The sequence below is a fragment of the Macaca mulatta genome, chromosome 9 (assembly GCF_049350105.2).
Source record: "Macaca mulatta isolate MMU2019108-1 chromosome 9, T2T-MMU8v2.0, whole genome shotgun sequence".
Classification (NCBI taxonomy): Eukaryota; Metazoa; Chordata; class Mammalia; order Primates; family Cercopithecidae; genus Macaca; species Macaca mulatta.
In genome coordinates, this window is record NC_133414.1 from 127,269,907 (window position 1) to 127,284,917 (window position 15,011).

At 34.0% G+C, this 15,011-nt stretch overlaps 1 protein-coding gene across 4 annotated transcripts in view; it reads left to right on the plus strand.

The window, feature by feature from the left end:
• ATRNL1 (attractin like 1) overlaps positions 1-15,011 on the plus strand; it is an 831,070-nt gene that overhangs the window by 48,275 nt on the left and 767,784 nt on the right. For all 4 annotated transcript variants that reach the window (XM_002808513.4, XM_015148255.3, XM_015148256.3 and 1 more), the window contains exons 6-7: positions 9,140-9,314; positions 14,598-14,685. In XM_002808513.4, coding sequence (XP_002808559.3) covers positions 9,140-9,314; positions 14,598-14,685 — 263 coding nt within the window. The remainder of the gene's footprint in view (positions 1-9,139; positions 9,315-14,597; positions 14,686-15,011) is intronic.

The following is a 15,011-nucleotide window of genomic DNA, read 5'->3' on the forward strand; positions in this document are numbered from 1 at the left end:
TCTGTAGATTGCTTTGGGTAGTATGGTCATTTTAACAATATTAATTCTCCCAATCCATGTACATGGGATGTCTTTCCATTTGTTTGTGTCCTCTTCAATTTCTTTCTTCTGTGTTTTGTAGTTTTCCTGTAGAGATTGTCCACATGCTTAGTTAAATATATTTCATGGTATTTTATTTTTTTGTAGCTATTGTATTGCCTTCTTGATTTCTTTCTCAGCTAGTTCATTATTTGTGTATAGAAATGCTACAGATTTTTGTATGTTGGTTTTGTAACCTGCAACTTTACTGAATTCATTTATTAGATCTAAGAGTTTTTTGGTGAAGTCTATAGGTTTTCTAGATATAAAATTATATCATCAGCAAGGAGTGGCAATTGACTTCGTCTTTTCCAGTTTGGATGCCTTTTCTTTCTTTCTCTCGCCTAATTTATCTGGCTAGGACTTGAAGTAGGATATTGATTAGGGGGGAAAGTGGATGTCCTTGTCTTCCTCCAGTTCTTAGAGAAAAAGCTTTCAGTTTTTCCCCATTTGGTATTGAAGCGATCTGGGGAAATAGCCGAGGTTTGTTGTCTTGCGCTAAGGAAATCAAAGACGTGGACACACAATGAGTGGGTTTAAGAGTAGAAAGTTTAATAGGCAAAGTAAAGAAGAGAAAAGTTTTACTTCTCCTGAGCAGAGAGAGTGGGGTTCCGAATGGATCTTCCGCTTTGAGGCCGGATGCAGTATTTTTTTTTTTTTTTGCAGTCTGACTTTGTCACCTAGACTGGAGTGCAGTAACGTGATCTTGGCTCACTGCGATCTCCGCCTCCCAAGTTCAAGTGATTCTCCTGCCTCAGCCTCCTGAGTAGCTGGGACTACAGGTGGGCGCCACCACACCCAGCTAATTTTTATATTTTTAGTAGAGACGAGGTTTCGCCATGTTGGCCAGGCTGGTCTCGACCTCATGACCTCAGGTGAACCACCTGCCTTGGCCTCCCAAAGTGCTGGGATTACAGGCGTAAGCCACTGTGCCTGGCTATGGTTGGTTTTATAGAGGGGCTTTCGGAGGCGGTGTCTGATTTACATAGGGCCCAGAGGATTGGTTGGACCAGGTGTGCCATTTACATAGTGCACTAAGAGGCTGGCCATCCCACCCTAATCTTTATTATGCAGTTGGGGTATCTACCTGGCTAGTGTAGACGCCTGCACGCATGGCGACAAAAGGGAAGAGAAAATCTCCATGTTGAATATACCCGGCTTCCAGGTATCCCTTTTCTGTTGGCACAGCTTCCAGCATTCCAGCTTGCTTATCTGTGCTTGCAGCTTGATTTTTCAGGCTGCTTTTTGTTAGAAAGGAAGTGATTTTGGGGCTTTTTATTAAAAGGAAATTCCACTGAGAACTCTTTTATCTTTACTAACTGCCTATAAATACTTTCTTTTTAACTCCTGTAACAGTATGATATTAACTGTGGGTTTGTCATATATGGCCTTTTTTATATCTTGGTATGTCCCTTTCATGCTTAGTTTGTTGAGACATTTTTTTGTGAAGGGATGTTGAACTTTATCAAATGCTTTTTCTGCATCTCTTGAGATGATAATACGGTTTTTGTTCTTCATCTTGCTGATATGATATATCACTTTTATTGATTTGCATATATTGAGCCATCATTGCATCCCTGGGATAAATCTTACTTGATCAGGGATTATTTTTTTAATATGCTGCTGGATTTGGTATTTTTTGAGTATCTTTGCATCTGTGTTCATCAGGGATGTTGGCCTGTAGTTTTCCTTTTTTTGTTGCTTTCTTATTTGGGTTTGGTGTTAGGTTAATCCTGGCCATGTAAAATGAATTAGGGAGAATTGTCTCCTTTTCCATGTTTTTTTTTGGACTAACTTGAAGAGAATTGGCATTAATTCTTCTTTGAAAGTTTGGTAGACTTTGGCAGTGAAGCCGTCCTGTCCTGGACTTCCCTTTGTTGGGAGACTTTTTATTACTACTTTGAATCTCTTCAGTTGTTATTGGTCTGTTTCAGTTTTCTAAATATTTCTTCTTGATTCAATCTTGGTAGGATGTGTGTGTCTAGGAATTTGTGGATTTTCTCTATGTTTTCTGGTTTGTTAGTGTGTAGTTATTTATAATAGTCTTTGATAATCTTTTGTATTTCTCTGGTATCAGTTGTAATGTGTCCTTTTTCATTTGTGATTTTTTTTTTTTTTTTTTTTTTTTTTTTTTGAGACGGAGTCTGGCTCTGTCGCCCAGGCTGGAGTGCAGTGGCGCGATCTCGGCTCACTGCAAGCTCCGCCTCCCGGGTTCACGCCATTCTCCTGCCTCAGCCTCCCGAGTAGCTGGGACTACAGGCGCCCACAACCGCGCCCGGCTAATTTTTTGTATTTTTAGTAGAGACGGGGTTTCACCATGGTCTCGATCTCCTGACCTTGTGATCCGCCCGCCTCGGCCTCCCAAAGTGCTGGGATTACAGGCGTGAGCCACCGCGCCCGGCCTGTGATTTTGTTGATTTCGGTTTTCTTAATTTTTTTTGTTGTTATTGCTTAATCTAGCAAGTGGTTTATTGGTTTTGTTTATGTTTTTAAAAACCTGTCTTTTCATGTTGATCCTTTATATATTTTTTCTGCCTCTATTTCATTTAGTTCTGCTTTGATCTTTATTATTTATCTTCTAGTAATTTTGGGTTTGGTTTATTCTTACTTTTCTAGTTCTTTGAGGTGCACCATTAGTTCATTTTAAACCTTTCTGCTTTTTTGACATGGGTACTTACTGCTGTAAACTTCCTTTTTAGCATTGCTTTTGCTGTATCCCATAGCTTTTAGTTTTTGATTTTCATTAGTTTCAAAATTTTTTTTTATTTTCTCTTTATTCTTTAATCCTTTGATCATTTAGGAACATGTTTTTAAATTTGCATATATTTATACAGTTTCCAAAGTTCTTCTTTTCATTGATTTCTAGTTTTATTTCATTGTGGTTTCACAAGGCATGATTTTGACTTTTAAAATTTTTTTGAGTTTTCTTTTGTGTCCTAACCTATAGTCTATCCTGGAGAACGTTTTATGGCTGTTAAGAAGAATGTGTATTTTGTAGCTGTTGATTGAAATGTTCTATAAATGTCTGCTAGGTCCATTGGTCTAATGTGCAGTTTAAATCCAATATTTCTTTTTCTGTCTAGATGATCTGTCTAATGCTGAGAGTAGAGTGTTGAAGCCCCCAACTGTTATTTTATTGGATCAGATAACACTGGTGCCAAGAAACGGTGCCAGGGAGCCCAAGACAGGCACTCTTAGACTGCCACTGTCACTCCAAGACCCAAAGATTGGCCCAAGGCCAATTTCTCCCTTTAAATTTCTACCTTTAAAGTTATTAATTTCTCCCTTTAAATTTAATAATATTTACATTATATGTGTATGTGCTCCAGTGATGGCTATGTGTTTGTTTAGAATTGTTATATCTTTTTGCTGAATTGATCCCTCTATCATTATAAAATGACCTTTTTTGTTTCTCTGTTGTTTTTGACTTAACACCTGTTTTATTTAAGTAGAGTTACTCTTGCTAGTTTCTAGTTTCTGTTTCAGTGGATTTTTTTTGTATCCCTTTATTTTCAGCCTCTATACCTTGTTACAGGTGATACAAGTTTCCTGCAGTTGGATCATGTTTTTCTTTGTTTTTCTTTTTTAAAAATCCATTCAGCCAGTCTGTGTCTTTTAAGTGGAAGGTTTAATTTGTTTACAATCAAGGTTAGTATTTATGTATGGGACTTAATTATACTTAATTTCTTTGTATATAAAATGAGAAGGTTGTCTTAATAATAACGATAAAGTTACTATTATGAAGCATTTATTATAGTATTACATATTAAGCATTTTACATAGAATCTCATTTTATCTTTAGAAAAATTGTATATTCTAGGTGGAAGTTCCACAATTAAACTGAAGCTTAGAGAAATTAAGTAACTTTGTCCAAGGTTTCACAGCTAGTAAGTAGGAAAGCTAGATTTGACTGCATAACTCATACTGTTACTCCTTTACAGCTTAAGGTGCTTTTCATTCATCCATCCATTGATTGATTGATTCCGTAAGTGTATACTGAGGCTAATCATGTAGTAATTATTGACTATGTTAAGTACTTTTCATTGTATTTTAATATGATGGGAAGTCACTGAAGGATTATTAGTAGGGGAATGATAGGAGTAGAATTATGTTTTTAATCATTCTGGTTGTATTCTGGATAGTTGAATGTTATAGGAAAGGGATAAGAATGGAAATAAGAAGACCAGTTTGTAGACTATTGCAGTAGTCCAGGTGAGAGTGGATGGTGGCTTGGACTGAAATGGTAGTTGTAGAGAAAGGGATCAGTGGTTGGGGTATGGTGGGGTGCTAGAATTTAAAAATGCTTATAATTAGTAAGGTACAGACCAGACATCAATCAAAATGGATTGTGGCCATTGGACTAGAGTAAGATCTTGATGAGCCATGTTGTGCCAACATTACCCCTCTAGTTATCTATTGTAGGGAGGTCTGAATTATCTCAAGTGAGGAGTCAGGGGAACTAGGACAGCAAGGCTGATACTTGGGTTGCTGAGGTACATCTACTTACCAACAATCATTGAAACATTTATACTTTAACATGTGGAAAGACTGTAATCCCTGCATACCTACTTAATATTCAGTCTGTTTGTGGGTTGCTTGTATGGAGTGTTGGAGAAAGAGGCAACTTAAGAACGGCACCAAAGTTTTTGCCCTGAGCAGCTGGATGAATGGAAGTGCCGTTTATTCAAATGGCAAACACTGGTGAAGGAATCGGTTTGGGAGGAAACTTCCTGATCAAGGTTTTAGTTTTACATATGTAAAGTTTGAGATGACCCTCTATGGATATCCAAGTGGAAATGGCAAGTAGTAGTTTGAATTCATGAGAGATCGTGGGGCTGGACATATACATTTGCGATATATCAGAGTACATTTCTACTCTGATTATGTAGTAGCTTTTTCCCTTCAAAAATCTCTCAGCAGCCCAACACTAACGCTTAAAGTTATAGTGTTAGAAATTCATTTATCCTCTTTGGTTTTTTAAAACTATACATAACCTGTGGAGAAGATTCTTTATGAAAAGGGACTATAAGGTGAATTTATTACACCCTTTAAAAAACAGCTGAGATATACTACCTTGAGAAGTTGCCATATTGATTGAGAAAAGTAATGCAAAGAGAGTTATGGGGAGATGTTGCATGAGATACTAAAGTATGAAGTGGTAGAAGATTTTTCATGGATATATTTTTATAAAAAAAGAGTCTTGCACACATGGCATGTTCTCATTCATATGTGGGAGCTAAAAAAGTTGATGTCACGGAGATAGAGTAGAATGATGGTTACCAGAGGCTGGGAAAGGTTTCGGGGAGAGAGGGATGACAAGAGGTTGGTTAATGGGTACAAAAATATAGTCAGACAGAGGGAATACGTTCTAGTGTTCAATAACACAGTAGGGTGACTATAGTTAATAATTTATTATATATTTCATAGCTAGAATATTTGGAATGTTTACAGCACAAGTGTGTTTGAGGCAATAGATATCCTAATTACCTTGTTTTGGTCATTACACATTGTATAACGTGTATCAAAATATCACATGTAGACCATAAATGTGTATAATTGTTCAGTAGCAGAAATAAAATTAAAAGAAGAGGAGTCTTGCTTAGATGGCCTTAGTGTAGATATTAGTGTTAGATATTTAACACTAAGTGTAGTTGTTTGTGTTTTAAATTAATATTCAGTTTATTAATTTACATTTTAAGTCATTTTGGTTATAGAATACAGAAAGCTTCAAATTAAGACATTTAATTTTTAAAAATGTTTGAGTTATATTTATAAATCTTGTCATTCTATTTATAAACGGATTAATTTAGAGTAAAATAACGACAACATGTAGATTGGGCTACAGACCATTTCTTCTAGTAGTTTCCACAAGTTACATAAAATTTACTAGTAACAAAGATAGGAAGAATTTTGATTATTTTCTTTTTTTGTGTGGAAAATTAAGTATTTTAGAGTACAGAATTGAAATCATTAGAAGCTTATTTTCTGTATTAAATAGCAATATTTTGTTAAATTAAATAAATTTAATTATTAGTGTTAGTATTTTACAGATGCTGTAACAAATTATCACAAATTTGGTATCTTAAAACAAAATGCATTTGTTAATCCCTTACCATTCTGGAGGTCACAAATCGGAAATCAGTTTCACTGGGCCAAAATAAAGGTCTTAGCAGGGTTGTACCTCCTTTGGAAGGTAAAGGAGATTATCTGTGTCTTTGATTTTTTTTCCAGCTCCTGGAACTTCATTCCCTGCATTCTTTGTCTCCTTGCCTCTTCCTCTATCTTCAAATCCAGGAGTACAACATCTTGCTTTGATAGTCACATTGCTTCCTTCTGCAGTCAAATCTCCCTCTCTTATAAGGACACCTGTAATTATATTTAGAGCCAATTTAGATAATCCATGATAATCTCTCCCAAATTTCAAAATCCTAAATTTAATACATCTGTAAAATTCCTTTTGCCATATAAGGTAAAATCCAAAGCTTCAGGTGATTAAGACCTGGATACCTTTATTCAGCCTACTGGAAACTTGCTCTGCAGTATTTTGCTTTAATGCAGGTTTGATAAATATATTGGTGATTTAAAAATATACCCAATTTTCAAGATTTTTTCATGCCATCGTTCTCTATCAAACTCTTTTCCAAGTAATACCCGTATATTACTTGACTGCTTTCAACTCTGTGCCTTTGGTTGGTGGCCTGTTTTTAATGTTTTATGTAGAAATAATTTTAAAGTTTTAGAAAACTTATTATACAAGAATAAGAATAGTACAGACTATCTGAATGCCCTTTCCCAGATTCACCTATTAACATTTTACTCTATTTGCTTTGTGTGACTTACATGTTAAAATCTATATTTCCTTTTATGAAAATAGATACAAAATTTATACCAATAGATGCATTATATATAATTTCTATATGATTTCATGTCTTTTCAGTTAAATTATAGATTGGCAAACTTTTCTGTAAAAGGCCAGGTAGTAAATATTTTTTACTTTGCAAGTTACATGGCTCTGTTGCAGCCACTCAGCTCTGCTAAAGCAGCCATAGACAATACTTAACTGAATGACCATGGCTGTGTTTTAATAAAACCATTAAATGATTTCTAAGTTACAGTAGTTAAATTAAAAAAGAAGTTCCTTTAATATTTCTAATTACTAAGGAATAGTTCACGGTCTTTTCTCACTCAGAAATAATAGTTTTCTATAGCTGATTTAAAATATTATCATTATCAAAGACATAATCTGAGATACTTCCTAGTTTGTACCTGAAAAATACAGATCCATACAATGTAAGCATTGAAAAAAATCTTGAAGATGAATCAACTAATACCTGGGTGAGTGAACAAATGAAGAAATGAAAACTTTATGGGCCAATATTTCTTAAATCAGACTCTGCTTGGGAGTTTTAAAATTTTGTTATTAAATGATAATCTAAAACTTTTGATATAAGCAAATTGAAGATTCACTGTCTGATCTCATAATTGAGTAGTGCCACTGTATTGTAATGCCAGCAGTTGTGTTGATAATTTAAAGTTGGGATTAAGTATCACTTTAATTATTGTAGGCTAAAAACAATACAACTGAAGTGTACTAATACTTTTGTGACAAGTGAAGAGTAAATGATTATATGCCATAGTATATGAATTTAAAAGATTTGTAAAAAGTGGGTTGAAGAAAAATGGTGGGAGAGTTATGTTGTCAAAATAACATAGGTATGCTAAAATTATATTAAAAGGGCGCTGTGAGAATTAGTATCATTTTTAACTTGGGACCCATTATTTACTTTAAGCAAAACAGTATCATTTATCATATTCAGTAAATATTAGTTTTATAAATTTGCTTATATATAATTTATAAATGTATGTTGGTTTTGTGCTTATAAAAGAAATTTAACCATAGGAGTTTATGTCTAGTATTTGAGAATTTTTTAGTTTCATCACGATTAAAATAATTTGTGAGCCCTAAAGTTTGATGAAAATATATTCCTTTAGCAAGCCGGGCGTGGTGGCTTACGCCTGTAATCCCAGCACTTTGGGAGGCCGAGGCGGGCGGATCACAAGGTCAGGAGATCGAGACCACGGTGAAACCCCGTCTCTATTAAAAATACAAAAAATTAGCTGGGCGCGGTGGCGGGTGCCTGTAGTCCCAGCTACTCAGGAGGCTGAGGCAGGAGAATGGCGTGAACCCGGTAGGCGGAGCTTGCAGTGAGCCGAGATCGCGCCACTGCACTCCAGCCTGGGCGACAGAGCCAGACTCCGTCTCAAAAAAAAAAAAAAAGAAAAAGAAAATATATTCCTTTAGGAGGATTCCTTCTATTATGTTTGAGAAACACTGATGAGGAAACCAAGACTTATAAGTAACATCATGAATATGGATAGGAAAAAGGCTGTGTTTTCAATTTCATAGGATTTGAAATTATTCTGCACTGATTTAATAATTTTTATCTCATGCATAATTTTTATTTTATGATGGATAATATTTTTTTCTTTTTGAGGACTCTCTACTGAAGCAGACTTTGGCTGTTCTTAAAAATAATGCTAAGAAAAATTTAATCGTTTTTATATTTGTTTAATAGTTAATAATTTTTAAACTTTAATTTTTAAATGCTTTTACTTCCACTATTTAAAAAAAATAAATATTTATTATAACCCTTGGTAGTAGATTATCATATCCATTTCTGTAGATGGAGGCTTGATGATGAAAGAGGTAAACATACTTGCCTGACAGAACTGATATTTGAGTACACTGTTTTCTATTTTAATACTCTTGTAGCATGCTAAAGTAAATCTGACATTTTATATTATTTAAATAATTCTTTAAAATTGTGAAATTTATTTGAACATCCAAGTTCGATTGTGAGTATATGACTTTTTTTGCCTCCAAGCATTACATTTGCTGTATTACTCTTGTACATTATATTTCAGATAATTTATTATATATATGTTATATTTGTTAATATGATAAACATTGAATTCTTAAATTCTCTTAATCCATATATTGTATTTCTATAATCTGAGGGCTTTGTTTAATCTAGTGTGTTGTTTGATTTTTTTTTAATAGGTCCTGATTGTTCTTTGAATGTTCCCTCTACTGAGTCTTACTGGATTCTGCCAAATGTTAAACCCTTCAGTCCTTCTGTAGGTCGGGCTTCACATAAAGCAGTTTTACATGGGAAATTTATGTGGGTGATTGGTGGATATACTTTTAACTACAGTTCTTTTCAAATGGTCCTAAAGTAAGTATTTATTTTCAGATTCTTGCTATTTTTTAAGCTGGATTTTTATCCAAAATGTCTTTTTTAAAAAAATTGTTGTCCAAGTGTAAAAGTGGTTATTTTTGTGGTAGTATCTATTTGCTAATGAGACTGATTTGTGAATATATGAACTCAATATGTCCATAGCTAAAGATTTGTCATTGTACATAGAAGTTTGCTTCATATAGAAATGTTATTACCTCTCTAGAGTGCTTTTAATAAATTCTGAGTAGAAAATATTAACTTCAAATACAGGCAGGCCTTGCCTATAATGGATAAAATGAATCATGCCATCTTTTTTTTTTTAATCAAGTATAATCACATATAAAAAAATCCTCTCAATTTGTTCTGTAAATTTTACTTTACCGGAACTTTTACTTTGTATGTACTTTACAAGCTTTCACTGGGAGAACAGTTCTGGTATTATGAGAGAGATGATTGATTTACTGTTGGCTCAACAGATTGTTCTCTGCATGATTGAATAAGGGGAATCATATAGATGGTAGCTTTATCTAATTTCTTTTTCAGCTAATGATTATTTTTTATGAACTGTTTAGTAATAGAATAAAAAAGGTAATAGGGAGAATCATTTGATGTTTAATGTTCTTTCCAGGGGTGGTGTTCGTATTATGTAACAACTGAATAGCTTGGGCAACAAACAATCAAAACTTGCCCTGGACAGTATACCGTAATGGTGTATACCCAATAGGATTGCCAGATTTAGCAGATAAATATACAGGATACCCAGTTAAACTTGAATTTCAGATAAAAAAACAAGTACATTTTTAGTATAAGAAGGCCCTTTTGCTGTATGTATATTTTTGTTTCTTACAAATTTTGCATGGGTCATGCTTCAACAAAAAAATTGTTTGTTGTTTATCTGAATTCAAATTTAACTGGGTATCTTGTATTTTATCTGCCAACCCTAACCACTGAATATATTAACCCTTGTAATTAGGAAAATTTCAGAAATTCTCTAAGAGGAGATTGCTTTAAAACTATGATTGAATGTGACTGGAATTAAATTAGAAAATCGAATAAATTCTGGAGAGAAGGAGGAAGTTTTATGTAAGTATTTAAGTGACAAATTAGAATTTTTTAACATATGAAGAATAAAATACAGAAGGAAGAATTGAAAGAGAGTTAGTGGGATTAAAATGAATTGTTAAGATAAAAACCTGAAGAAATAATGATATTTAAATGTGAAAATTAAAAGGAAATTAACTATGTTTAAAGAAAATGAAAAGTCTGTGAAAGTAGAGTTGAACTTTGAATTAAATTGTGATTTTCCAAAGCTGAGTTTGTGAAGACAAAGAGCAAAATTGTCAACAAGGAAGTTTGTAAATTTTAAGTTTATGTTCTTTGCAAGATGAGTAGCATATTGAAAATTAAATGATGAATGTTATTTGATATTCTTTTAAATTTGTATATTTTCCATTGGAACCAGATAAACTATTTAAGCCAACCTTTTTTTTGGTCTGAAATCTGGGTATTTTGGTTACAGTGTTTATATAGATTTGTTTATATAAACAAATGAGGTATCAGAGTAGAATAATTGTGTTGCTGTTTTCACAGGTTAGATAATACTTTTCATCATTCTGAATGTAGTTCAATTGTAGGTAAGGATAACAGCTTTCAGAAGTGATAGGATCAGTCATAACTTGATTTAATAATCTTCTATAGTGGAATTTAATTGGGGTGGAAATGTTACATTTTAAGACAAATTGTTCACTAAATATAAAAGGTCTGTGCTAGTATCTATTAAATTAGAAAGACTTTTACAGAATATGTATACATTAACATTAATGAAAATTAACATGTATTCATGAGGATAGCAAACTTTTGAAAACACTACCTGCTTGATGCTTGGGATATATCATTGGATATAACAAATGCCCCTGTTTTTGTAAAGTTAGTGAGGAAAGGCTGGCAATGACCAAAAAAAAAACCATAATTACCAAAATAATTTATAGATATGAACATATATACCTATAGAGACATAGATGGGATGGATGAATGGATAGATATAGATAGATAGTAGGGGTAGGTAAAGCAGGAGGGCCAAAGAAGAGGGAGTTGCAATTATCAATGTAATAGTTAAGGTAGGCTTCATAACAAAGGTGAGAACTGAGCAAAAACTTGAAGGAGATCAGGGGATTGCAGTTATTTGTAGGCACAGAAAAGAGCCACATCAAAGACTTAAGATAGGAACTCCTTGAGTTGTTTGAGGAACAACAATCAGGCCCATGCAATTTGCATGGAATATATGAGAGGGATACATTAAATTAGAGTGATAACAGAGGAGAGATACAGATCATGTAGGATGTTGTAGATCTTTTGGGAGTTGTGGGAGGGTTTTGAGCATGTGTTGATGCCTACTTTAAAAGTGTTACCATGGCTGTTTATTGATGATATACTGGGGATTAGGAGGAAGAGTAGAAACAGAATTTGAGTTAAGATGAAATTATCAAGGGAATGCATTCTAGGTAGAGAAAAGGACCAGGAACTGAGCCTGAGGCACCACATCACTAAGAGGTTGTGGAGAACAGGGGAAGCCATCAAAGGAGACTGAAAAAGAATGACTGGTGAGATAGGAAAACCTGGAGTACAGTATCTTCAAAGGCAAGGAAAGACAGTATGTGAGGATTAAGGAATAATTAATAATGTCAAATGCTGACGATTATCCAGGTCAAGGAAAATGAAGACTGAAAACTGGTCATAGATTTAGCTTGAGGAAATTGACCTTAACAAAAGCAGTTTTACTAGAGTGGTGGGGTTAAAAGCATGTCTGGAGTTAGTTTAAGACAGAATGGAAAGTGGGGTGGGGTTGGAGGTAATAAAGAAATGGGGGAGTAGCTTAAGGGAGACTGTGGTCAAGAGTTTTTTCTTTTATTATTAATGGTTTATAACACCATGTTTGTGTGCTGATGGCAAAGATCTAGTAAGACAAAACATGGTGATGTAGGAAAGAGATCTTGTGCTCAAGGAAGAAGAATCACTTGCTATTCTTGGGCTCATCAAACTGCAGAGTAGGGGCTCAGGGCCTGGAAGCTAAGAATTTTTTCTTAGCATTTTTAGTTTTTGCTTTTTTTCTTTTATTTGAGACAGGGTCTTGCTCTGTCATCCAGGTTGGAGTGCAGTGGTGTGATCATGGCTCACTGTAGCCTTGACCTCCTGGGCTCAGGTGATCCTCCCACCTCAGCCTCCTGAGTAGCTGGGATTACAGGCACGCACCATCATGCCTGGCTGATTTTTAAATTTTTTTTGTAGAGGCAGGGTCTCCCTATATTGCCCTGGCTAGTCTCTAACTCCAGTGCTCAAGTGATCCTCCCACCTTGGCTTCCCAAAATGCTGCGATTTCAGGTGTGAGCTACCATGCCTGGCCTGGATTTTGTACTTTTAATGGGCTGTGAAAAAAATGAAGAATATGTGAGACCATTGTAGCCCACAAAGCCTAAAATATTTGCTGTCTGGCCCTTTACAGAAGTAGTTTGTACAGCCCTAATTTATGATAACTTGGAAAGCAGTATGTTGGCTGCAGATACTGGTAGATGAGTGGACTAGTGGTGTGAATCTGTGGAAGTTATGTTCTGATTATATTTCCTCATTTGTATCATACACATTTATTTTACAACTCCAAGGTAGGAAATAAACAATGCTGCAGACAAATTTGGTAACCCTTACCTTTCTTGTCAAGGGGCACTTGGGCACTTCCTTGCCTTTCCTAATTCATTGAAGGAAGAAAGAGAAGTGGGGAGATAACAATTGATAGCAAGCTTCTTAACTTAAAACAGGCCCCTATTTCTTGGCTGGATGCTTGCTTTTGTATATTTTAGCAAATGGAGGAGATTTGAGCATAGAGTATAAGCATTTGAGATTCATAGTTTGGGACTTCTGTTTTCATATGTATTACACCAGTAGAAAAAAACACAAATTTTCTTTTTATGTTACATAATCCAACAGTAACTTATTTTTATGGAAGCTTCTATACTACCAAATTCATTTTATACAATCTTAAAAAAATCAGTCAACAAGCTATATTTGTGCATAGGAAATAGATGCTTATTGATTAATTTATATAATGCTAAGATAAGTGTGTGGGTATGTAAAGTAGCACAGTCATTATGGTAAACAGTGCAGAGGTTCCTCAAACTGAAAATAGAATTACTATATGATCCAGCAAACCCACTGCTAGATGTAGCCAAAAGAAAGTAAATCAGTATATCAAAGCGATATATCATGTTTATTGCAGCACTATTTACAATAGCCATAATATGGAATCAACATGTGTCCATCAACTGATAAATTGATAAAGAAAATGTGGTATATATACACAGTGGAATATTATTTAGCCCCCTCCAAATGAAATCTCATATTTGCGGCAATATGGATGGAACTGGAAGTCATTTTAAGTGAAATAAACCAGGCACAGAGAGACAAATATTGTGTGTCTTCACTCAAATGTCAGAGCTAGAAAAGTTGATTTCATATAGGTGGAGAGTAGAATGGTGGTTACCACAGCATGAGAAGGGAAGCGGGGAGAAGGAGACAGAGAAGTTGGTTAATGAGTACCAAAAAGCAATTAGATAGAAGGAATAAGTTCTAGTATATGATAGTAACGTAGGGAAATTATAGTTAACAATTTATTATATATTTCAAAATACCTAGAAGAGAAGAAATGTTATGCTCCCAACACAAAGAAGAGATAAATGTTTGAGGTAATAGATATTCTAATTACCCTGATTTGATCATTATACATTCTATACATATATCAAAATATCATATGTATAACATATACGTACAACTTAAATTTGTCATTAAAAAATTTATATAAGTATCAGGCCGACTAAAAAAAAAGGAATAAAAATAAATACCTAAAACAAATGGAGAGAATTTTCAGCTGTTTCCAAGAAGGAAACCTGGCTTTAAGAAAAAATTAAAAAATACAGTCAGTTCACTATTGTTTAGCTTAATCAATTGATTGAAATTATTGAAGGCAGTTGGACAATTAATTCCAGTAATAAATATCCTAGTCAAGTTAATGTATATTACACATTTAGGAGATTGAATCCTAATTTAGTGTAGGTACATCTTGAATGAGTCTTTATTAAAAATTTCTAATATGGCACATAAATTATGAATCTATTAGTTGTAACTCTTTGAATTTAATGAGTACTTGGACACAAGTGAATAAAAAGCATGTGAAAATTAAAAAAACAAAAATGAATCTTAGCTTATGAAGTTATTTTTTTTTCTTGCTTTTAGTTACGATTTAGAAAGCAGTATATGGAATGTAGGAACTCTATCAAGGGGACCTCTCCAGAGATATGGACACTCTCTTGCTTTATATCAGGTATGGCTCCTGCTTTTTAAATTTTAATCAGATTTTGTTTTTGATAGTTTACTACAGGGTAAAAATTACTAAATCTCAGATTTATTTCAAACATTAAATGAGAACAATAGATTATATGGGTCATAATAACTTGAGATACCACATACTCTTATGCTTTTAGTAAAAGAGTAGATTTTAGAACAATCCTCCATATGACATGTAAAGAAATGAAGACTGAGTTTTTGTCTATTACTTTATGCCTAGTCAATCACTTAAAGAATTATGGCAAAATACATGTAACATAAAATTTACCATTTTAACTATTTTTAAGTATAGAGTTCAGTGGC